Genomic DNA, 17433 nt, shown 5'->3' with positions numbered 1-17433 from the left:
GTCTAAAGTGTGTGTGTGTGTTTGTTAGGTGCTCCACCTCACAATCAGCTCTCAGCCCCAGCTAGTCCTGCTAGCCCCACTCAGGACATTTGGGTCCTCAGGAGCTCTCCCACTGGTAAGGGTGTGTGCTCCCAACCAACCCTGTGTGATCCCATCCCATTCTGACAAACTGGGGCCTCTTTGCTGAAGCTTAGTCCCATCTTTATTCCTTTATATCCCAAAGACTTAACCTTCCCATGCCACCCTGCAAATCCCCTGCAGGACTGCACCACAACTCCTGAGTGTTTATCTGCAGCTCGCTGGTGCAGCTGAAAAGCTTGCACAACAAGAATGTGATAAAAATAAAAAATTATCACCTGGTTTTCCACTTCACTTCTGAATTTGGCAACATTTCAAAGAAATAATTAGATATTCTGTGAAACACACTAAATAGGTTTTGGGTTTGAATTTTATGTCAAGATTGATTCATTTATTCTAAAGCTGGGATATGATTAGCCTAGCTTAGCATTACAGCTAACATTGCATGTTGTTCAAAGGTTCAGTAAGTAACTTGAGGTGTGAAATACAGAATCAGAGTTTTGAGAAGTTTGGAGTTAATATTTAAACATTTACACTTACAGGTTTGATTTAGTGACACTTCCTTTTTACACTCGGTTTTGACAACAACTATTTATCGACTGAGAGTTTAATTATAATGGATTAACTCTATCCAGAGTATAATTAACTCTACTTGTGTATGTCTAGTTTAACACCAATAATTCAACTCTTCTCAATTTGCTGTGTGGGATATGATTAGCCTAGCTTAGCATTAAAGCTAACATTGTATGTTGTTCAAAGATTCAGTAGGGAACTGTATATGAATAACCTTTTCCTGACAATTATATATGACTGATTATTTGTCTATTTTTTACATTTCTTTAGACTTGTTGATAGGTCTTTCTTTTAAACTTTGGACAGAGTCAGGCTAGCTGTTTCCTCCTGCTTCCAGGCTTTATGCTAGTGTTGGGACAACGAAGCTTCATGAAGCATTTGCTTTATTTTTTGACCCCACTAGATGGAGGTCTTGGCTTAAAAAAAAGGCTTAAGCAATGGTGATTGAGTGTGTTTTTCATTAAATTTAAGGGTAAATAGGAAGTTCTAATGACTTGTTAAAATACTAGTGGTGGGACAACGAAGCTTCATGAAGCATTTTCTTTATTTACGGAGCCCAAGAGATGGCGCTCTTTGTTCAACAAAGGGCTGAAAACACACTCAATCACCATTGATGAAGCCTTTTTTTAAAGCCAAGACCTCCATCTAGTGGGGTCAAAAAATAAAGGAAATGCTTCATGAAGCTTCATTGTCCCAACACTAATATTTAGTAATTGTGAAGAAATTTGGAGTTCTTTTCATAGAAGAGGTCGGTATATCACTCATACGTGTAGAACATTAAAAGGACAGCATGTAATTCCCAAAAAGGTATTTATTCTAAAAAGCAAAATAAAGCAAGCAAACACACAATGTTTTAAGCCAAGACCTCCATCTAGTGGGGTCAAAAAATACTAAACACTAAACACTAAAATTATTTTTTTTTTGCATCGCTCAGACCAAACACCCTAACCACCCCACACCCTCTACTATCTCGCTTTCTCTCCTGATTTCTCAAACATCAAATTTGATGCAGCTATCAAGTCTGACTCAACGCTGTGATGTCTGTGTGTGTGTGTGTGTGTGTGTGTGTGTGTGTGTGTGTTTCAGGTGACAGGAACAGCGTTGGCAGCGCCGGCAGCGTGGGCAGCAGCCGCAGCGCCGGCAGCGGTCAGAGCTCAGAGAGCGGCTACAAACAGAACGGGATTCGCCACAATAATGACATCAGCAAGGTGAGATCTGCTCACATCCCTCCACCATTACTACACCTGGTCACTGTACTAGTTACTATACTATATACTGCCCTACAGAGTCTAACTGCAGTAACTACACAAAGGGTAAAACTGAGAAAAAACTGATTTAAAGTTTTTTTGTGTTCTTTTGTTATTGTGTAACAGTCAAACTGACCCTGGTTTTGTTGTTATTTTATTTTGTTAAACCTTTAGCCTGAAGGGTCCTTTGTTTGTACATATATCTTACTGCTATTTTATTAGGGACCGAGCACTAACGGTGCGAGGACCCTATTGTAATTGGTCCGTCTATTATTATTCTTCCGCTTCTCCCAAATGAATCGCCTGCAAAACGCCTTTATCATATTCAAAACCCCATCAAATTTGGAATACACATAAATCTCTGCTGAAATTTACGTATTCTAGTGGTCGCAGGAATGGGCGTGGCAAAATGACTCAACAGCGCCCCCTTGAAAGTAAAGAAAATTCAGCCCCTCGCACACGAATGTCGTAGAGACACGAAATTTGGGACATACATGTATCATGGGAAGACGCACCAAAAAGTCTCAAGAACCCATACACTAAAACGTACAGGAAGTCGGCCATCTTGGATCGAAAATGGCGTTTCCTGCTGTTTTGGCCCATTTCCACCTCGCATAATTTATTATTAAAACACCTCTGTTAAATCCATTACATCTGGTTTATGTTACCTCCTCTTACCCCTTTAACCCTTTATCGGGCGAAGAACTATATTTGGTAACTTCAGTGGATATGAAAATGGGTTCCCCATGTCTCTCTGTGAGGTCATAGAACCACATGGATTTGTAATATTTAGATAAAAAAGTTGCAAATTTACTAGATTAAAGTGGCAAAACTACAAGAAAAAAAGTCGCAGATTTAAGAGATTTAAAGTGGAAAATCTGTGTGAAAAAAGTCACGGATTTATGAGAAAAAAGTGAAAAAAATAAGTTTTTCTCACAGATTCACCACTTTAAATCTCATATATCTGCACATTTTTTTCTCGTAGATTTGCCACTTTAATCTCGTAAACTTTTTTCTCAAAATATTACCCCCCTCCAATATTCTCTAGGGTTGAAATTTGGAATTTGCAAGTATTTCAATGCCCTATTGTGCCCTATTAAGGGTTAAGAGCTGGTGGACGTAACATGGTTTATATGTAGGTAAGAGATATGACACTTGTTTTTACATGTATTGATGATGTCATTTTTATGCTTTTATGCCACTAGATGGCGGTCTTGGCTTTAAAAAAAAGTCTTCATCAATGGTGATTGAGTGTGTTTTCAGCCCTTTGTTGAACAAAGAGCGCCATCTCTTGGGCTCCGTAAATAAAGAAAATGCTTCATGAAGCTTCGTTGTCTCAACACTATCAAAAATCATGACGATTTATTTGACCATAAACCCCAAAAATGTAGTTATTGCATATATTTTGTTTTCAGTAAATAAACAATTTCAAATTGATTTTGTTATCAGTGTATTTGAAAGTGCTTAACAATTCTATTCAAAGATTTGTGTATTTTAGACTCAATATTATAAAGTAATGTTATATTTTAGTCTTAATATCATCTTATCTCACTTTTTTACTTCATCACTATCTACATAATAATTTCCCTATTAAATAAACTTATATTTTCTGTTATTCTTGTTTTTAGTATTCCAAACAACGAAAAAATACAAGGCTACATTACTTTTGTTTTATGTTTAAATCCGTATAAAAATGCAAATCAGACCGCGGTAAATTAAATTACTGCCTCCTGCTTTGGTTTTGAGTTGGATTTTGTGCAATTTTTATATCATTATTTCTCTGAAATAAAGCAAAATTGAAATCTAAAACTTTGTCACAAGATAAAACAGACATCAAGGAGTTCATTTTTAGTTATAACTCAATTTTGACCATAAATGTAGTTACTGCAGTGAGACTTTGAAGGGCAGATTAGTTCACCTGAACATCTGACTGCATGGTAATTTGATTTTCCTTGATGTATTTGGTCTGCAGTGCAGCTTCAGTAGTTCCAGAGATTCATTGGCTCTTATTTAATCTTCCTTCACTATGTGTTTGTGTGCAGCTGGCTCCCTCTGCTGGTGAGTCAGGAGAACTTCTCCACACATCAGGAGCAGAACTCAGCAAACAGGCAGACGGATCCACAGGTTGGTCTCAACTATTCTATCAGTTCTAACTGACTTTTCAACTTTTCACTGCCTCAGCTCCTTTTTTTATTTTCTTAATATATATTAATGGCTTAAAAACACATCAGAAACTTTTGAAGTCATTTAATTCTCTAATTAAGTCACTTTTTTTTCTTTGCCTCAGCTCCTTTCTAAAAAAAAACAACAAAAAAATCTGAGAATCTCGTAAATAGTTGTAAGGAAAATAATTAATGATCCTAAAAGCATAAAGCAATTACACTGAAAAAGGTTGCTTTGGGGTAGCAAGGTTATAATAGTTAATGGAAACTACAAAATAACGAAATCTAGAATAAAAAAAAAAAATTGCTTACTGATATAAAAATAAAACGAGAGTTCTTAAAAAAACGATTACTAACTGAAACTGTATTTTGTGGTTACAAAACTAACTAAAACTAACAAATAATAGTGAAAATGTCCTTCGTTTTCATCTTTGTCTAGTAGTAAAAACATGACTTAACTTTAACTTAAAGTTAAATAAGTATATTTCATGAGAATATGCTATATACTTAATCTATTAGTGACATCAGTGTACCCACTGATACCTGAGGAAATTGTGGCCCTCGTGATGATATTTTGTGGCCCCCACCTTGATATGAAAGTTTAATGTGAGTTTTATATGAATGGCACTTTACCGTGTTGTGTGTGGAAGGTCCCTTTAATTACTTTTTTGGGTAATTTTGTGTCTTTTTTTAAATAATTTTGTGTCTTTTTTTTTAGTAATTTTGTCATTTTTGAGGTAATTTTGTGTCTTTTTGGGTAATTTTGTGTCTTTTTTTTGGTAATTTTGTGTCTATTTTTAATAAATTTGTGTCTTTTTTTAATAATTGTGTCTTTTTGGTAATTTTGTGTCTTTTTTTGGTAATTTTGTGTCTTTTTTAAAAATAATTTTGTGTCTTTTTTTTTTCATTTTTTCTAGTAATTTAGTTTTTTTTCCTGTCATTTTGTGTCTTTTTGTGTCTTTTTCGGTCATTTTGTGTCTTTTTTGGTCATTTTGTGTCTTTTTGTGTCATTTTGTGTCTTTTTTGGTCATTTTGTGTCTTTTTCTAATCATTTTGTGTATTTTTTTTGTAATTTTATGTATTTTTGGGTAATTTTGTGTCTTTTTTAAGTAATTTAGTTGTTTTATTTGTGGTCATTTTGATACTGCCTCCAGCGGCCCCCAGGTAATTTGCGTTTGAGACCCCTGTGCTAGATGAAGCGGAGGATCTCTGTTGACCTCAGGCTGAATAGGAAGGAGGGTTAAAGTGAGGGAGAAGAGAAATGAGGAGGTGGAGGGAGGCGTCAGAGGGAGGAGACAGGAGCAGAAGCAAAGAGAGCAAAACACATTTGTTAAATGAAGGAGAAAGAATGTTTGTGTGCATGAAGGATGAAGTGCCAAACACCAGGAGCTCTAAGCTCTCCTTCCTCCTGAAGGGTAAGAAGACATGCGGAGATTCTTCATATTTCATATATTTCATATATTTGTTAGATGTGAGTGTGTTTATTGAGACGATGTGGAGGCTGATTTTACAGGAGAAAATGCTCCTGATGAGTTTAAATATGAATAGAATTTTTCTAGGACAAAAAATGTAACATCACTCCTATTTTATGCAGTTTTTATTGTCTAATGCTTCCCTAAATGACAAGCTCTTTAAAGTATTTTATTCAAGAGTTAAATAATATTAATATAAATGTTTTTGGAGTGTGCACACTTTTTTTTATTTGGGCTTTGTGAAGAGCAGCTTCTCAACTCAAAGGTTTTGTCTCCTTCCCTGAAGCAAAATACCTCGGTAACACTTTACAATAACCATCATTTATAAATGGTAAACAGATAGTTTATTAATGTTTAATCATCATTTATAAACCGTATATAGGCCATTTAGAATGGTGAATAGAAAATGTAATAATATTGAACTATAATTTATAAATGCCAAATAGATTACTTTACCATAAACAAACATAATTATTAGTTTATTAATAGCTTTACACTCATTATAACATTTTTAACACCATAATAAGTATGTAAATTATTTCAAAATGATTCTTATGCCTTTAAGAAATTGCTTGAAAACATTTAAAGATTAAATATGTATAGAATTTTGTAAATGGTTAATAATAATTGCTTTATAAACCATCTATAAACATCACTTAGATGGTTATTATAAAGTGTTAGCAATACCTCTCTACTAGTCGCTGTGTTTTACTCTCTCGGGAGAAAAAAGATCTAAAAAAAACCAGAGCAAATAAAAAAATACAGAAAGATAAACCACACTGAAAACAGGATTGTATCGGCTGTGAAGACGCAATTAACTAATTTGTGCGCACAATATAAGATTAATTTCCTCTATTTAATTAAAACATTGATAGACTGATACACACACACACGTATATATATATATATATATATATATACATATATATAGATATTCTAAGGGTTTGAATCCATTTATATATATATAATAATAATGACTCAACACTTATATATAATTATATGGGAAAAAAACTAAATGTTTGTGTTTTTTTCATAAAAAAAACATCAGTGACACCATGCAATCAAACTGGCATTTAAAGGGTTAAAATGCAAAAAATGTTTAAGCATTTGGTAGTTTTGAGAGTTTTGAGCAGGGCAGAAGTTGTTTAAGAGGTTTATGCAGAAAAAAATGGAAAAAAATATTAACCTGTAAAGTTTTTATCATGTTTTTTTGGAAGTGGACATTTTCGGCCCAGAGGGTTAATACATAGACTTGATATTTTCATGTTACTCTGAATGAAATATTGACCTATCCCTTTAATCAAGGGCCTGAAGCTAAACATGTCGAGTCTCTTTTAAATCACAATAAATATGTTTTCTGTCTCCTCCACCACATACTCTGAATAAAAGAAAGGTACTTTTTATAGACAGAGGTAATTAAAGGGTAGAGCAGAAAGAAAAACAATGAAACTGCTTGCCTCGGGCAAAAAAACAGGCAAAGATGGAGAAAATAGGGAGGAAAGGTGCATTCCTCAGAGATGTGTGGAGGTGAGTCATGAGTCTGTTCAGTGGTGTTTTCAGATCAGGTAGATAAACACACACCTTCACTCACCTGCAGTGACCCAGACACACTGACATGACTGATGGGAATGAAGACTACATTCGTAACTGGCTCAAATGTGTTTTATTCTGCTACATGGAGAACTAAATCTAAACTAAAATGAACTCATTGATGTCTTATACCAAGTAAAACTGGAGACAAGCTCAAATAGATTTAGTATCAAATGATAGAACTGGATGGAACCCTCTTATATGTTAGATTTGACACCTTTGTTCATATTTACAACGTTTAAAATTCTTTATTGAGCATGATAGTGTTTTGAAAGTAAAAAAAAGATTCAAAATCACATTTTATGTTGGACTAAAGTACTAAAAAAGACACAAAATGACCAAAAAAGACACAAAATTACGAAAAAAAGACACAAAGCGACACAAAAAAGAAGACACAATTTGACAAAAAAAGACACAAAAAGACACAAAATTACAAAAAAGAAGACACAATTTGACAAAAAAAGACACAAATTACTAAAAAAAGACACAAAATGACCAAAAAAGACACAAAATTACTGAAAACAGACACAAAATAACTAAAAAAAGACACAAAATGACCAAAAAAGACACAAAATTACTGAAAAAAGACACAAAATTACAAAAAAAGACACAAAATAACTAAAAAAAGACACAAAATGACCAAAAAAAGACACAAAAAGACACAACAAAAGAGACAAAATGACCAAAAAAGACACAAAAAAGACACAAAAAGACACAAAATGACCAAAAAAGACACAAGACACACAAGACACAAATAAAATAGAGTCACACTCATTATTAGGTTATATAGGTGAAGTTGTCCTGAAAAAAAATATACCAACAAGGCATTTAAACATATTTTAAGTGGTGTAAACAGGCAGGATGAAAAGGATTTTTAAAAAGTTCAGTCTTTGTCTGTCTGAGTGTTTCACTGTCAGGGTGTGCTGAATAATGTCCCAGTAAAACATGGTGCAGGCTGTCGTCCTGTTAAACTGATCTTGTGTGTTTTCTAGGTGGTTCCCGTCGGCAGGTCAACGGCACTCCTCAGAAAGGCTTCATGAGGCCAGAAGAGCTCCTGGAGGGGAAGGTGACTACAGGACTAGCACCATACTAGACTGTATAGAGCAGGGATGGGCAACTGGAGGCCCGAGGGCCACATACGGCCCTCACCCTCACTTGAAGTGGCCCTCAGTACAACTACATGCATTTGAGCATGAAATCTTAAAAATGCAGTGTAAAAATGCACAAAATTACTTTATTTACAAAATTACAATTAATTAAAATCTAAAAAAAAGACACGAAATGACCAAAAAAAGACACAAAATGACCAAAAAAAGACACAGAATTACTAAAAAGAGACACAAAATGACCAAAAAAGATACAAAATGACAAAAAAAGACACAAAATGACCAAAAAAGACACAGAATGACTGAAAAAACACCAATTTACTTTAAAAAAAAAGACACAAAATGACCAACAAATACACAGAATTACCAAAAAAGACACAAAATTACCCAAAAAAGACACAGAATTACCAAAAAAGACACAAAATGACCCAAAAAAGACACACAATGACTGAAAAGACACTAATTTACTTGTTGGTCTGCTGTTCTTGCACTAAAAATAAAGAAATCACAGTAAGTGGTTATTTTTTATTAGCTTCAAACCTTTTGTATTCCTATTTATACTGTTATACATGCATTTGAGCATGACATATGTTAAGTTACTGCACTGTAAACATATTTAAAATTGCAGTTTCATCATATCTGGTTAAGTGCACGCTCCTATATGTGGCCCTGTGGTAGTGAACATGAAACATTGTGGCCCCCTGCAGCATTTAAGTTGCCCATCCCTGCTATAGAGTGAAAGAGAAGCCTGATAAACTCCTCCTCTCTGTTGACAGGACTCTGAGGCCATCTACCAGTGGCTGTGTGAGTTCCAGTTGGAGCAGTACACATCTAACTTCATTAAAGCAGGATATGATGTGCCCACCATCAGCAGGATGACCCCCGAGGTGTGTGTGTGGTACAAGTAATCACTTGAATATAGATGCATTGTCTTATGTATCTTGTCTTATTTCGTTGCAACTCTTTTGTCTGCTACACTGCAGAAAAGCTGTCTTAAGACAAGATAAAAACAGTAAGTCTGAGGGAAATGAACTTGCTGTGTGTTTTGTTCTTCAGGACCTAACAGCCATCGGAGTGACCAAACCAGGCCACAGGAAGAAGATCTCCATGGAGATCGGAAAACTGAGCATCCCAGAGTGGCTTCCTGACTACATCCCTGTGAGGAAACACTCGTTACATGTTGGAACACACATGAAATGCAGCAACTTTTAAAAAAATCTCTTATAAAAAGAGACGAGTTACAACATTTAAACACAGTTATCATAAACAATTAAATACAAATACAGCCATCACAACATCAGTGAAATAGCCTCAAGTAGAGACTCATACGGAGCATCACACCGACCATATATATATATATATATATATATATATATATATATATATATATACATACACACACACACACACACAGGATTACCATGTTTTATGTATTTCTACACCATCTGTTGCATCCAGGGACGGTGACCCACATGCACTAAAATCAATCCAAAGCTTGCATGCACATAAATTAAGTTATTGGTAGAAAAAATATAACAAAACCAAGTATCATCAGTACCATGTACCCCATGCATACTGTTTGACCATTTTAAACTTAAAATGTCAAGAAAAAACATATAAAAATGCATGAAAACTGACTAACTCCAATGCATTTTAATGGACGTGGAAGCAGAGAATGTCCGATTGTATTGGGTTAGCTATGTGCACTGTGATTGGCTCATTGTGTTTGGGGGCGTGGCTTAGCCATAGGTCAACTGTGACTTGTGTGACTGTGTTTGTGTGTTGTGTGTGTGTTTGTGTCAGTCGGAGCTGGGGGAGTGGCTGAGTGTGATCGGTCTGCCTCAGTACCAGAAGAGACTGTGTGACAACGGCTACGACTCCATTACTATCGTCAAAGACATCACCTGGGAGGACCTGCAGGAGATCGGCATCACCAAGCTGGGTCAGTCATTACACTGGGGTTCAATCAGCTAATTCCTAATTTTTAATTTTTTCTTTAATTTTTTTTTAAAATTTAATTAAATTTATTTATTTTTTATTTTTATTTTCATTTTCATTTTTTATTTTTTTTATTTTTATTTTTATTTTTATTTTTATTTTTATTTTTATTTTTATTTTTATTTTTATTTTTATTTTTATTTATTTATTTATTTTATTTTATTTTTTTTCTTCCTGTCTGTTTTTGGTGTTGGTGTTGTTTGTAGGTGTCTGTATTATATGTTGAAAAATTTAAAATTAAATAATAAAAAAATCAGCTAATTCCTAATTTCTATTTTCTGTTTTTGAAGATTTGCATGAGAAAATCTTGATGAAAACACCAAAATTCAGGGAAAAAACTTGAGAAAAAGCGTTAAAAGGGGGTCGAAAGGCTTTTTACAAATAAGTCTCCTCTAAAAAGTTAGTCTGTATTCAATGAGGAAGAGCTTAAAATGTGATTGAATGTAGTGTTGGGACAATGAAGCTTCATGAAGCTTTTTCTTTATTTACGGAGTCCAAGAGATGGCGCTCTTTGTTCAACAAAGGACTGAAAACAAACTCTAGGTCTAGAACAGGGGTCTCAAACTGAAAATTACCTGGGGGCTGCTGGAGGCAGTATCAAAATGACCAAAAAAGACACGAAATGACAAAAAAAAGACACGAAATGACCAAAAAAGACACAAAATTACAAAAACGACACAAAATGACGGAAAAACACACTAATTTACTTTAAAAAAGACACAAAATTACCAAAAAAAAGACACATAATTACCTAAAAAGACACAAAATTACCAAAAAAGATACAAAATGACAAAAAAAGACACAAAATGACAAAAAAAATACACAGAATGACACAAAAAGACACAAAATGACTAAAACAGACACAAAATTATTTTTAAAAAAAGACACAAAAAAGTGCACAAAAGTGCCATTCATATAAAACTCACATTAAACTTTCATATCAAGGTGGGGGCCATAAAATATCGCCACGAGGGCCACAATTGGCCCCTGGGCCGTGAGTTTGAGACCGCTGGTCTAGAATAACTAGTAAGTGGACACTGAGTAATGATCGTTTTATTTCCCTGTTTCAGGCCATCAGAAGAAGCTAATGTTAGCAGTGAAGAGACTCAGTGACCTGCAGCGCTCCCGTAACCACGGAGACCGAGCCGGAGGCGGGACCCTGCGACGGAAGCCCCCCGCCGCTCTGGAGCTGGTCGCCATCGAACACACACCGACACACATCGCTCCGTCTGACGACTGCTGCTCCTCCCCGCGCACCCCCCGGGCCCTGCTCTCCTTCCAGGACAGCGAGTTGAGCGCCGAGCTGCAGAGCGCCATGATGGGCCGGGCAGCAGGAGGAGGAGGAGCTTCGGAGGCCTTCGGCATCAGGGGCGTGGCCTCTGCAGCGGTCGTTTCTGCCATGTCGGTCAGTCAGGAGAGCATCAGCGTGCGATCACGGGGATCGGGGAACTCTGGGAACTCTGGGAATTCTGGGAATTCTGGGAATTCTGGGAATTCAAGTTCAGGATATGCACAAGATCAGCAAGCTGCAGCCAGGATGTCGAGCCGATCGGAGGAGAGTCTGGGTGGCGGCGTGGAGGAGGCGAAACGTGGAGGCAGCAGCCCAGGAGACCGAGGTCGCCAGAGGCCCAGAGACACGTGGGAGCACGCCACTCGCTCCAACACCCCCAACAAACTCCCCTTCTCCCCCCTGACTCCTCCCCTAACTCCCAGTAAGATGCCCCGCTTCGCCTACCCGGCCGTCCCGCCCAAAGCCAAACACTTCCAGTCCCCGAACCGGCCCGGTCCGCCCCAGCACCCCTCCCCTCCCTCTCCATCGCAGCCTCCCCCGACCCAGAAGGCCTTCAGTTACCTCCACGCCCAGGCAGGAGGCGCCAGCGGGGCCCCGATGGCCGGAGCCGTCCCCCTGCTGGGCCCCTGGCCGCCACAGGGGCCACACAAGAAGCGCGCCCAAAGCCTGACCCGCTACGCTTTATCTGACGGAGAACCGGACGAAGAAGACGACCCCGCCCTCCCCCCCTCCTCCACCTCCTCCTCTGCAGTCATGCCCTCCTATGCTACCTTGTCACGCCGGCCGGGTCGCGGGCACGCCACCACGGCCGCTACGGGGTCCCAACGCCACATCAACCGGAGCCACTCCTTCGCCATGCGGTCCCGCCACAAAGGCCCGCCCCCGCCGCCGCCCAAGAGGATGAGCTCGGTGAGCGGCAGCCCCGCACGGCAACCTGGCAACGGGAAAGTGGGGGAGGAGGCGGGGAGAGGAGGAGTGGAGGAGGGGGCTGCAGGCAGCGTGAGGAGCATCGCCGCCCGGCTGGAAGGAGGAAGCAGCAGCAGCAGTCCGTCCAGGAGGATCGATATCCCACCCACTCATATCTTACATTCTCCTGTTTTTATCCCCCCGAGTCCACACGGGATGAGTCCTCACATGCACCCTAAACCGGTCCCCGCTCTGGGCCTGGGGGGTCTGAGGAGGACAGGAAGTGAGAGGACAGAAGTAGAGACTAACAGACAGAGAGGAGGAGGAGGAGGTGCAGAGGGAATGCATGAAGAAAAAGCGAGAAAATGTGTCTCAAAAAGCGCTTCTGCGTCTCCGAACCGCAGCTCCTCCGGCGACCACTTACCGTTCGCCGAGGAAGGCAACCTGACCATCAAACAGCGTCCCCGGATCGCGGTTGTCACCCACCGAGACGCCGAAGTCACGACTCCCCCGGAGCGCCAGGCCCAGACCCCCGGCAGCCCCCCCGAACAGCTCCCGGAGTTCAACCTGAAGGAGTCGGACACGGTGAAGCGACGACACAAACCCAAAGACAAAGACTCGCTGACGCCCGAGGAGGCGACCTCGCCCAGCAGAGACTACGCCCACCCGCTGGCCCACCACCCGCCTCATGAGGTTCGGGCGCTGAGCGAGGACGACTGTCACAGACTGGAGAACATGTTTAGAAGAGTCGGTTCTATGGGGAAAGGCCCGAAGCCTCCAGTGTCCTCAAAACCTCCCAGTCCTCTTAAACAGGCGCCCAACAGCAAACCAGCAACGCCCCAGAAAACCGTTTACACAGTTCTAACTGGTCCACAAACAGCCATTCCTAAACTAACCAGTGTTCAGATTCACACGGTGAATCCGAAGCCGGGCGGCAGCACACACACGCAGCCATGTTTATTATCCAGCCCCAAAACTATGAACCCACGGACAGAAAGTCCACAGAAAGTTGCTGGAGAGTCTGGATCAAGACTCCATCAGACCGGAGGCGTCTCCGCGGCAACAGCAGGTAACACCCACCAACTTACTCAGCTTGTTTTGTGACTAAATCTGATTTAAGAATGTCTATCATAAGCGTCTGTAGGTAGTCCTTAGCCAATCAGATCAGTTATACCAGATGACGTATGTAGAGCGAAAGAAATTGATGTTTACATAGCCGGACTAGCCCATCTCTACTTTGAGACTAAAATGCTCAATTCTGCTTCTGCAACGTTTTTCTGCAGCATGTTCTGGCTCTGGCTGCTCCGTAGTTTCAGCTCACAGTTGGCTCAAAGCTATGTAGAACACTGTCTACAGCTAGATTGAAAGAGAGTTTCGCGTCTGATGCAGCCATGTTGGATCTTTAAGAAAACTACAAAACTACAAGCTTCCATCTGTCCAGTAGTACGCGTCATCCTCTTGCCGTCCCTCCCCGCTCTGTGATTGGAAACGGCCGTCGTTTCCAGGCTGGCTGCAGGTTCGAAATGAAATCGAGCGCTCAAGGCAGTATGCGTGTACCCAGGCTAGTAAAAATGATCACAAAAGACAGAAAATGACCAAAAAATGATGTTAAAATGATTTTAAAAACAAGACAAAATGACAAAAAATAGATGTAAGAATTATAAAAAAAGACACAAAATGACCAAAAATAGATGTAAAAATGATCAAAAAAGACACTAAATGACCAAAATAGATGAAAAAATGATCAAAAAAGACACAAAATGACCAAAAATAGATGTAAAAATGACCAAAATAAACACAAAAAGACCAAAAATAGACGTAAAAATGATCCAAAAAAAGAAAAGTAGATTGACAGTCTGTCTAAAATATCAGTGTGAGACTGAAAACTTTAAACACTTGTCTTTAGATGTGAGCTGGTAGTTTTCCAGGAGTCTTTCCCAAATCTTTTTAAAGTCTTCTGATGTATAAGTAGCATAAATCTGATTTGAAAGACTATTTTGTCCACAATACTTCTTTATTTTGGACAGCGGATGAATTTGTCTCTTACTGTCTGCAGGACTGAACCTCACCATCGTCCAGAGTGTTGCGTTCGCTGCCCCGTCCCCCCCGGCTCCGGCCCCTTCATGCTCCCCCTCGACCCCACCGGGTCAGGCTGGTAAACCAGGGACCCCCCCGGGTGGTGCAGCCCACCTGGAGGTTCTGGCTCAGAAGAGGCTGGAGCGGACCAGTACGTCACTGGAGGCTGCTCTCAAAGTGGTGGAGAACAAACTGGCACAGGGGAGCAACGTGGACAGGTAGGCACATAATGGGAATTAACAGGAAATAATGGGAATTAACAGGAAATAATGGGAATAAAATGAAAAGAATAGAATCCATCTATCCATCCATCCATCCATCCATCCATCCATCCATCCATCCATGCATCCATCCATCCATCCATCCATCCATCCATCCATCCATCCATATCCATCCATCCATCCATATCCATCCATCCATATCCATCCATTCATCCATGCATCCATCCATCCATCCATCCATCCATCCATCCATCCATCCACCCATCCATATCCATCCATCCATCCATATCCATCCATCCATCCATATCCATCCATCCATCCATCCATATCCATGCATCCATCCATCCATCCATGCATCCAACTATCGATCCATATCCATCCATCCATCCATCCATTCATCCACCCATCCACCCATCCATCCATCCATATCCATCCATCCATCCATCCATCCATCCATCCATCCATCTCCATCCATCCATCCATCCATCCATCCATCTCCATCCACCCATCCATCCATCCATCCATCCATCCATCCCTCCATCCATCCATATCCATCCATCCATCCATCCATCCATCCATCCATCCAGTCCCCAGACCTACTAGTCTTGGGACAATGAAGCTTCGTGAAGCATTTTCTTTATTTACGGAGCCCAAAAGATGGTGCTCTTTGTTCAACAAAGGGCTGAAAACACACTCAATCACCGTTGATGAAGCCTTTTTTTTTTTTTAAAGCCAAGACCTCCATCTAGTGGAGTCAAAAAATAAAGAAAATGCTTCATGAAGCTTTGTTGTCCCAACTCTAGCTTTAAAAAAAGGCTTGCTTTATTTTGCTTTTTAGAATAAATACCTTTTTGAGAATTACATGCTGACCTTTTAATGTTCTACACATATGAGTGATATACCGACCTCTTCTAGGAAAAGAACTCCAAATTCCTTCACAATTACTAAATATTAGTGTTGGGACAACGAAGCTTCATGAAGCATTTCCTTTATATTTTGACTCCACTAGATGGAGGTCTTGGCTTTAAAAAAAGCCTTCATCAATGGTGATTGAGTGTGTTTTCAGCCCTTTGTTGAACAAAGAGCGCCATCTCTTGGGCTCCGTAAATAAAGAAAATGCTTCACGAGGCTTCGTTGTCCCAACACTAGTATTCACAGATTGACTTGTCCAGCAATAAACACTATCAACTAATTCTATATAACCAGTTGTTGATCCTGTTGTTGCTCCTGTGTTCCTCAGTGGCAGCAGCAGCTCAGTGAAGGCAGCAGGAAACATTCTGGACGACATCGGCAACATGTTTGACGACCTCGCCGACCAGCTGGACGCCATGTTGGAGTGACATCACCAAAACTCTGCCTCACAGAGACCAACAGACTATAAACATGTAGAGGGAGGAGCCAGCAGGCAGGAGGTGAAGAAGAACCAGAGACTCCTCTTCATCACTCTGGATGGAGCAATAACAAGAATAAACACAGCTGAGGATAAATTTGAGGATTTCCTCAACAACTTTTCCTCAATATTGCTCAGTTGTCAACGCAAGCACTTCGCCTTAGGACACACACACACACACACACACACACCAGGGAGTGTTAATGAGTGTGTGTGTGTGTGTAGCGATCACTAAAGGGAATAAGGGTCCATTTTATTCACGTTACCTGTAAATGAATCTATGTGTATGTGTGTAGTCAGAGATCTTTATACTGAGTATATTTATACTTCTACATGTGTGTTTGTTGTTTTTTTAACAAATGGAGTTCATATTGACTGTTTAAAGCATTCTAGGGTTTATTAGCATAAGTGTGTTGTAAATATTTTGCTACATATGTTTATAACATGGGGAAATATAGTTTATTTGGTAACACTGAATATTTATATTAAGGTACTCATATTCAACATGAATTAGTTGCTTATTAGCATGCAAATTAGTAACATATTGGCTCTTAATGAGTCATTATTAAGTAGTTATTAATGCCTTATTCTGCATGGCCTTATTATACAACCAGTAAGACATTAACTAAGAGTTTTCCCTCAATAACCTCAGAATTATTGATTATTAGTAGTAAGTAAGGAAGTTGTTGTGTATGAGTTATGATCTTAATATGCTTTATAATATGGACTTTATAAGGTGGAAGTAACACAAGAATAATTATTCTCCCTTACAACACTTAACCCTTGTGTACTCCTAAAAAAGTATAACAGCCATGGCATTATTATTAAAAATGAACAATGTTTTCAAAACATAAGTTTCACTAAAAGTTGACATAACCGACTCTGTGCATTCCCATCAAGATTTTTTTTCTTCCCACTATTACTATCGGAAAAAATATTGAGGCTTTATTACTTTTTTTCTCTTGATATGAGGCCTAATTTTGTATATTTTACTTAAATTGAACAATAATAATGAAAGCACCAAAGCATGACTTCTTCATCACATCCAGACCAAAAAAAGACGCCAAATTACTAAAAAAAGATACAAAATGACCAAAAAAGACACAAATTGACAAAAAAAAGACACAAAATGACCAAAAAAAGACACCAAATTACCAAAAAAAGACACAAATTACAAAAAAAGGCACAAAATAAAAAAAAAAAGACACAAAATGACAAAAAAAAGACACAACAACAGACACAAAATTACCAAAAGAGACACAAAATGACTTTCAAAGACACGAAAAGACATGAAAAGGATTCAAAAATGGACAAAATAGCCCT

The 17433-nt window shown here is 39.1% G+C and overlaps 1 protein-coding gene across 1 annotated transcript in view; it reads left to right on the top strand.

The window, feature by feature from the left end:
- The window catches only part of LOC131959071 (caskin-2-like), a 44513-nt gene extending 28317 nt beyond the window's left edge, over nt 1-16196 (top strand). The window contains exons 11-20 of the mRNA XM_059324175.1: nt 29-115; nt 1738-1859; nt 3941-4022; nt 8115-8188; nt 9005-9115; nt 9285-9386; nt 10032-10170; nt 11297-13492; nt 14480-14717; nt 15961-16196. Of these exons, the coding sequence (XP_059180158.1) occupies nt 29-115; nt 1738-1859; nt 3941-4022; nt 8115-8188; nt 9005-9115; nt 9285-9386; nt 10032-10170; nt 11297-13492; nt 14480-14717; nt 15961-16060 (3251 nt within the window). The 3' untranslated portion in view covers nt 16061-16196. The remainder of the gene's footprint in view (nt 1-28; nt 116-1737; nt 1860-3940; nt 4023-8114; nt 8189-9004; nt 9116-9284; nt 9387-10031; nt 10171-11296; nt 13493-14479; nt 14718-15960) is intronic.
- Nucleotides 16197-17433: the final 1237 nt, after the last annotated feature.

Source organism: Centropristis striata, chromosome 21 (genome assembly GCF_030273125.1).
Source record: "Centropristis striata isolate RG_2023a ecotype Rhode Island chromosome 21, C.striata_1.0, whole genome shotgun sequence".
Classification (NCBI taxonomy): Eukaryota; Metazoa; Chordata; class Actinopteri; order Perciformes; family Serranidae; genus Centropristis; species Centropristis striata.
The sequence above is the reverse complement of the archived record's forward strand: the minus strand, read 5'-3'. Positions and strand labels throughout refer to the sequence as shown.